Raw genomic sequence first — 8,109 nt, 5'->3', positions numbered from 1 at the left:
CATTTCTATAATCAAAGCAACCCTGTTCTCTCAAAAGTTGGCCAGACAGTTAAAATGGAAAGGATGGTAATCATCAAATTTCAGAAAGTTCCAAGTCTTGTTTCCAAAAGAAAAAGGTCTTTAATTGTTCAAAATAGCACAAAAACGACAGATACGCAGCACTGGATGGGGGAGGCAGGGTGGACAGCTATGGGGAACTCCTATGAGGGCTGTTCCTGTCTCAATGGAAAATAAATTGGGTAAGATATAGGAAGGGCAGGAGGAATCTTTACGGTCTGAACAGGAAAGGGCAACACAGCGAAATACACTATAATACAAAAGACCAGAGAACAGAGCAAGATGGGGCTAGGGATCTGCTCCTGGGGGTTGCTCTTTTTTCCTGGGGGGTGGGCTCTTTTGTCTTCCAGTCTCCTTGAGAATGGCGAGTAAGGCCCATCTATCAGTGTGCACCTATGAGGGCATCTACCCTGCCCTCACTTTGAAAGAATAAGCTCTGGCTGCTTTTTCCTGCTCTTCTCGGTGGAATGTCCAGAGAGACAGTCAGAGTGGGATGGAAGTATTCCTCCAGGAGGGAAAATAACCCAAGACCATTGCCTCAGATAGGGAGAGCATTTCATATCAACAGCTCCCACCCAACGAACAGCAGGGTGCACTGCCCCCAACTATTTTTGGATTTTTTTTCCTAAAAAAAGATTTTATACAAAACAATGGAGAGTAATGGCAAGATAACTGCCTAGAATGTGCCACCTTGTGGCCAGGTGAAGTAGGAATAGCGGAGGGGAAGATCAACTTGGGCTGCTTAAGGGGAGGCTCTGCTGCATGTTTAGGGGATAAGTTGAAGCCACAAACACACTGGACTGAGCAGAACAGCTGCCGCAGAATAAGCTGCAACCTCCTCCCCCCTACTTCAAATTAGCTACTTCTGTGGTCCGACCACAGCACATTCCCCTCTCCATCCCCAGACAGTAGAGACTCCTCTCCGTTACCAACGCAGACACTAAAAACTAAACTGAGGGAGCGGGTCTGTACAGAGGCAAAAACTGGAGGGAAGGGAGGAGGGAATTATCTCGCCTCCAACACGCAGGATGATGGGGAATACAAAAGAACTTCATTCCTGTAACTGCAACTTGTAAAAAAACCCAGCGACCCCCTCCCCCCCCCCCCATTAAGAAGTCTCCCTTTCAAATCCACCCCAATATCAGTGTCCATGTCAACGGGGCGGTGGGCAGGGGGTGGGGGAGGAATGCCATTCCTTTGTCCCCCTTCCTAGGCTGGGGCATGGCACAGGGGTCTGCCCAACTTGGGGCTCCCTCACACGAGCCTCTGTATCTCTCCTCCCCCAACAGTCCAGCCCCGCAGTGTATGAAATGTGCTTTCGGTGCTTCCGTCTTCCTCCACACACGGGGGGCGGCTGACCGGCTGGGGGTTCAGGCGGAGGCTGTGGAGCAGGCAGGAAGAGAGGACAGCTGGGGACGCCCTTCACTGCCCATCTGCTTTGGGCTTCTTTGGAGCAGTTTTCCTGGCGGAGAAAAGGATAAATAGTTAGGTCCCAATCTCTCCCTATCAGGATTGGTAATACTGCTGCATGAGTTTCAACTCCCAACAAGCTAGAAATGTCTCAGTTAAACAGTTAAACATTGTTCTCATAATTCACGGGTTTGTGCTGTGATTACTCTTTAAAGAGTTTGAAAGAAATACAGGTGCTCTTCAGTACAAGTAAGTGGCATTATCCCAGTTATTTTGGCACAGGTGAAAAAAATCTATGTGGCATATACCTCACAACTTCTGAGGTTGCCAGCCATAGTTGTGGGCGAAACGTCAGGAGAGAATACTTCTGGAACATGGTCATACAGCCCGGAAAACACACAACAACCCTGTGATTCCAGCCAGGAAAGCCTTCAACAACACATATGTGGCAATTTGTTGCCCTCACTTAACCGAAGAAATTGTTTCAAAGGTTTTATGTTTTTTCTAACTTAGCAGCAGCAGCAGCAGTAGTAATAATAATAATAAGAAGAAGAATAAGAATTAAGAATAATCTATTTGTAACCACCCCTATCTCCCTGAGGGGACTCTGGGTGGCTTCCAACATAACAGGTAAACATTCAACGCCTATATGAACAAAGGGTAAAAATTTAAAAAGAAAAAATTGTGTAGTAAATTAAAATAAACAGGTGCACCAAATAGTTTTCATTAAATAATTATAATTAAAAACAATTAAAAACCAGCTGAAGTAAAATGTCCCACATTTTACTGTAACACATCTCATTCTGATAGAACACAGCCACATAGTCCGGAAACCACACAACACTCTTTATCTCATTCTCTCACCATCAACGCAGAAGAGCTGCAAGAGTAACATTACATAAGGGTGAAACATTCCCATTTGGGGGGGGGGGGGGAGAGAGATAGCCACTCCTTTGCAACAAGCCACATTCATTTGATGGTAACAGAAAAGGTATATGAGCCAACTAGAGGAGGTGGCAATTTCATCTGACTATGGTTTCCAGGTGCCTCTTCCCACTGACACCCATCCAACTCTTCCCAATTCTAGCCAGACACACAGTGTGCCTCTATTGCTCCAGCAACCCACTGGGAGATACTCACAGGTCAGGGGAGGAAAGCGGCCGCTTGTTGGCTGGTTTTACCATGGAGCCATCCTTATTGGATTCTGCAAAGAGAAGATAAAAATTTATTCCTCTAGAGATGCAGAGCCTCCATCAAACATACAACATCCGTGTTGTGGTTATCAGAAGTTGATAGACATAACTGAAAGCAATGATGACATAACTTTGCGATCTATGCCACCATATGTATTTTCAGGGATCTACTTTATTCTCCACACATTAGCTAGAAAACCAAAGCTATGCCTAGGAATAGCCTTTTCTACACTTAACTGTGGAATTTCTGTCCCAACTTTCAATGACTGGTTTTTTAAATCAATGTTCCCACAAGCATAAATATTTACTCCAGTGGTTCTCAAACTTTGGTTCTCCAGATGTTTTGTACTTCAACTTCCAGATATTCCAGCCAGTTTACCAACTGTTAAGAATTGTTGGAGCACCAAAGGTTGAGAACCACTGGTTTACACAATCTCTGATTAATCATTACTCAGTCTTTGATAATTAGGTCCCTAAAGTCCAATTATAGTAATTTGGCAAGTTGTCTTGAAGCTATCCACAAACATTGCTCAACTGGTGGATATTGTATCCATAGGGTACTCTCACAATATGAAGGTTCTTAGCCTTGGTTCCCCTTTGAGTGGCTTTTCAAGATTTTAGGAAAAGGTCTTTCTCAATGTCTTGGTGTCTTGGCTTTGAGGCCTGCTCTTAGGTTTATTTGGGGTATTGGATTCAGAAAATTGTACTGGATAGACTTCATCAGGTCTAGTTTCTTAGATATCATTATCATGAGTTTCTAGGGGCAAGCAGATTAAGACTAATATATACCATATGTTCTAGAGCTGATAGGGGGATGGTGGCATCATTTTTGGAATCAGCTGGTTAAATATACCAACAGGCAAAACATTTCAGGCATCAAAATTTGTGTTGGCCAGTATTCATCCTCTTTTCAGCTATGACTGAAACGGGTGTTTGTCATGCCAAGTATGTAACCATGCCATGGGCAAAAGTACACCGTGTGCCAATCTATCCCACCTGAAGTAGTATTTCAGACATCACCAAGAAACTGTCCCAACTAGGGCTGAATCATGTTCCTAGCTTTACATGCCAAGCTTTGCATCCTTTGCACCAACATCTGAAAGATATAGCCTAGTACAGCTGAGAAAGCCTAGTAAAAAAGCTAGTAAAATAAGCAAGACTCTTATTGACCCTGGTACTCCCACTGACAAACTAGCCTCTGTTGTGCACAAATCATGCCTTTCTCTCCTCTCCCCTTCACGCCCCTTTGACACTTAAACCAAATAGTCAAGTGTAATGACACAGATAAAGATTAAATGACTGACAGCCACCTTCATCCCTATCCCATCCTCAACATTCCTGTGACAGCAGCTGCTCACCTTGAAGCCACCGAACTTGTGTGGCTGGGCCATAACCCTTCTCATTGCGAGCGGCAATGCGGAAAATGATGGCAGGCTTGGTGGTGTAGTCTATGTGAGCATTGGAGAGACTAGCTGACTGCACCAGGCACGAGGGACTGGGCCCACAGTAAACCCGCATGAAGGCCAGCTGGGCTGGGGCTGCACTCTTCGGCTCTCCTGCCTGGGCACTCTGGATGGCCAGGTACACCGAGTACTCCGTGATCTTCCCAGAAGTGACAGAAGGGGGCTCCCAAGTCAGGTGGGCTCCATCCGGATTCTGAAACAAACAACACCCCATGAAATACCACAACAAGCTCTCCCCCTAACTGATGTGGCAGAAGGGGTGGAGTTATAATAAAAGTGTCTCAAGGTGGGGTACAACATTATTAAAACAGAGGTAAAACACAAGACAATTAAAATACATATAACAGGATAAACACAGTTAAAATGCAGACTAACATTCACTGATAAAATGCAAGTTAAAATTCACAATTTTAAAATGACTGGGTAGGCCTGCTAGAAGAGATAGGTCTTCAGTTGCATCTTAAATTTTGACAACTCATTTAGCTGTCAGTCATTTCAGAGTCTTGGGGCAGCTGATGAAAGTTCTTCTGGGTGAAGATTGGCAGTTAAGTTCAGGCTAATTGGAGTAGATGCCCTCCAAAGGACCTCAGTGTCCTAAGGGGTGGATTGTATGTGAAAAGGTGGTCCTGTAGGTAACCTGGACCCAAATCGTGTGGAGCTTTAAAGGTGAAAATCAACATACAACAGAGCTGAGATAGGAGGACACTGACACAGCAAGAAATACCGACCTTACTGATTTTAATGGCACAGGGTGCTCCAGGGAAGCCAGGCAGACAGGTCTTGAATGCTGAGATTTCGCTGAAGGGGCCTCGGCCACAGGCATTGATTCCTGCTACTCGGAATTTGTAAGCAGTCCCAGGCTGCAACTCTTGCTTCTTGAGTTGAGAATAATCAGGTATGGTGCCAGAGTCATCCTGCGAGGAAAATGTTCACCATGAGAAAGGAATAATTTTGGTGGCTGTAGGAGTAATAGGATAGAAATCCTACATCTTCATGAGGAGGGTTCCAGAAAGAGAAGACAAAAGGCATGGCAGAGGTACTCACATCTGTGAGAAGTGCATCATCAGCAGGCAGGAAGTAGTGGGTTACCATCATGTTGGTTGTCTTGACAATACCCACATCAAACCACTGGTTTTCTTTCTTCACCACCACCTTTGGAGGCTGTGCAGGAGGTTCAGGTTTCTGGGCAGGATGAGAGAGGAGTGGGTGAGTCTCAGCAAAGCATAACCATGTCTCCCCACTTCTTCCCCAACCTCCTTTAACTTACCACTGGAGCTGGTTCAATGCCATTAGCAACCTCTGCCAAAGCAGCCGCTGCCTGCAGTTTTGCTGGGCTGGCCACCACCACAGGTTGTGGGGCCACAAAGGTATTTGATGGAGCAAGGCCTAAAAGGGGGGAGGGGAATAAAGGGATAACAAAAAACTTCAGATCAGATCACCTGTCACTCAGATTTCTTTCATTCCCAAAGGCGTTGAGGCAAAGCCAGGTACCAGAATCTAGTTCCGCCTCAATCAAGAAAAGTAGACGAGACTCCAAAGCAGGGCTTTCTGAACTGTGTGTTGTGACCCATAGTATGTCAGCTACAGTGTGGAGGTGTTTCACACAAACCTAATGAGAAACCTCTGAGTCTATGTGAAATAAGCATGACACAATTTTTCAAAAATTGTATTCGTATATATGTATTTGCCATGTTTTAAAATTCTACTGTGATACCGCCACTGTTGCCTGAGCCTCCTGGAGTTGGTGTTGTTGCTGGACAAGGACAGCCAGTACTTCTCCAAAGCCTCTGAGGCTAAGTGTCATGTCACTGTCACCTGCCTTGAATCCCAATGGGGAGAAAAGCAGGATAAAAATAAAGAAAACAATGAGAATAATGTCCCACCTGCAATCCTGAAATAAGAATTAAGCAATGTATTAAATTTGCTGACTATTAAAGACATCAGTCTAATATAAATTGCGCCTGAAACAAGCTAGGAAAGTAGCTTCCAAGCAAAAGGCATATTATCCAGCCAACCCTCCAGTTTTTATGCACTACAACATATGTAGATGCCAAGAAATTTTCATGTGCAGAATTAAGGCTGTAACCTAATGTGAAAAGGGCTAATATGATGTAGTGCAGGGGTCCCCAAACTACGGCCCGGAGCCACATGCGGCCCATCAAAGCCACTTATCTGGCCCCCCGCGGTGGAAGCTCCCTCCTCCTCCACCAAGGCGCATGCGGCGCGAGGGAGGAGGGAAAGGCGTGCGCCTTTCCCGCCTCCTCCCTCGCCCAGTGCCCACCCTTCCAAAGCTTTGCTTGTTTATAATGGTATTTTAATTATTATTTAATTATTATTATTATTGTAGTAGTAGTAGTTGTTGTTGTTGGGTGGCTATCTGTCAGGGTGCTTCGTTTGTGCTTTTGGTGCACAAAGGCAGAAGGGGGTTGAACTAAATGGCCCAAAGGGTCTCTTCCAACCCCCTTTATTATTTTTATGATGACGACGATTAGTATTGATATTGAGGCTGTATTTTGTTTTGTTTTCTGCTTCAAAATAAGATATGTGTGGTGTGCATAGGAATTTGTTCATAGTTTTTTTAAAATTATAGTCCGGCCCTCCAATGGTCTGAGGGATCGTGAACTGGCCCCCTGTTTAAAAAGTTTGGGGACCCCTGGTGTAGTGGTTTGAGTATTAGATGAGGATTTCCAGGAAACCAGAATCTGTATCCTCATTTGGCCACAACACACTAGGTGACTTTGGGCAAGTAATACTCTCTCAGCCTCAGAGGAAGTAAAAGTCAAACTACCACTAAACAAATCTAAGCAAGAAAACCACATGATGGGGTCACCTTAGTCCCCTAAGTCAGAAACCATTTGAAGGCATGCAACAATAACAAATCTCATATACAGTGAGACTTCCTCTCACGTAAAAATGCACAGAACTAAGCTGGGCTTGGCAGTGCCTTCTTCCTTCCAAACTGCATATAACAGAGCTTTCCAAACTGTGTGTCACAACAAGTTCGCATATTGCCTGCAGTGTGTAGATATGTTGCATCCCTATACAATTCATTATTACAATTTATGGATGTGTCTGTATTTGTTATAAGGGGTTGGATTAACCTCGGTGTGCTAGTAAAACTTAATTACTGTGTTGTGAAATGATGCATGTATAAAAAGTGTGTCGCCAACATGAAATGTTTAGAAAGCTGTGGGCTAGAGGTTCATTTCAATGGAATTCACTAATATCTGCAATTCTGCACAACCATACAAAGTTCAGGAACATATCTCTTGTATATACAGGGGTCACACTATATAGTTAAATTTGAGCTGAACTGGTTGATACTCAAATGAGATCCTCCTGCATTGAAGAAGAGAGACAGGTTCTAGAGGCAACACACTCATGGGTGACACTCAGAAAGATAACATACTTATTCAAAGGATATTAAAAACTCCTTCAAGAATGGAATAAAACCAACACTATGTGCTTTTGTTTATGAAGCAAAACACATCGAATGCAGTTCAGCTAGGACTGCACAGTGACCAGTGAAATTAGAAGTACGTTTTTATGGTGCCACTTACTTTCTGTGGGCGTCGGGGGCAACAACCCAACTGTGCTGGTGACGGCGCTTGCCAGCTCATTCAGGCCATTGCTTTCGCTGGCTGGGTCATTGAGGCTATCTGCAGGGGCCAGGGCTTCTGTGGGCAGATGGGAAGGCAGTGGGTGCTGAGGTTGATGTTGCTGAGCTGCAGCAGCAGCTGCTGCTGCTGCCGCCTGAGCTTCCTGGAGTTGGTGCTGCTGCTGGACAAGGGCGGCCAGTTCTTGCTGCGTGAGGACAATCGGGATGGCGGTGGTCTGGTTCTCCGAAGCCCCTGAGGCTAAGTGACGTAGCTCTGCCTGTGCTGTTGCCGTCTCAGATGTATCCATGGCTTCTCCAGAACCTGGAAAAGAAGCCGGTGTTTGAACTGGAGGCAGAAAGGGCCACAGAAAATAGACAAGGAGTTACA

At 45.0% G+C, this 8,109-nt stretch overlaps 1 protein-coding gene across 4 annotated transcripts in view; it reads right to left on the bottom strand.

Annotated features, from left to right (window-relative positions):
* Positions 1-97: 97 nt before the first annotated feature.
* hcfc1 (host cell factor C1) overlaps positions 98-8,109 on the bottom strand; it is a 28,757-nt gene continuing 20,745 nt past the window's right edge. For all 4 annotated transcript variants that reach the window (XM_062974052.1, XM_062974053.1, XM_062974054.1 and 1 more), the window contains exons 20-26: positions 7,684-8,043; positions 5,391-5,509; positions 5,168-5,305; positions 4,852-5,037; positions 4,019-4,316; positions 2,608-2,671; positions 98-1,519 (exon numbers count right to left, since the gene is read on the bottom strand). In XM_062974052.1, coding sequence (XP_062830122.1) covers positions 1,480-1,519; positions 2,608-2,671; positions 4,019-4,316; positions 4,852-5,037; positions 5,168-5,305; positions 5,391-5,509; positions 7,684-8,043 — 1,205 coding nt within the window. In that variant the 3' untranslated portion in view covers positions 98-1,479. The remainder of the gene's footprint in view (positions 1,520-2,607; positions 2,672-4,018; positions 4,317-4,851; positions 5,038-5,167; positions 5,306-5,390; positions 5,510-7,683; positions 8,044-8,109) is intronic.

Source organism: Anolis carolinensis, chromosome 2 (assembly GCF_035594765.1).
Source record: "Anolis carolinensis isolate JA03-04 chromosome 2, rAnoCar3.1.pri, whole genome shotgun sequence".
NCBI lineage: Eukaryota > Metazoa > Chordata > Lepidosauria > Squamata > Dactyloidae > Anolis > Anolis carolinensis.
Note: the sequence above shows the minus strand (reverse complement) of the source record. Positions and strands in the feature narration are given on the sequence as shown.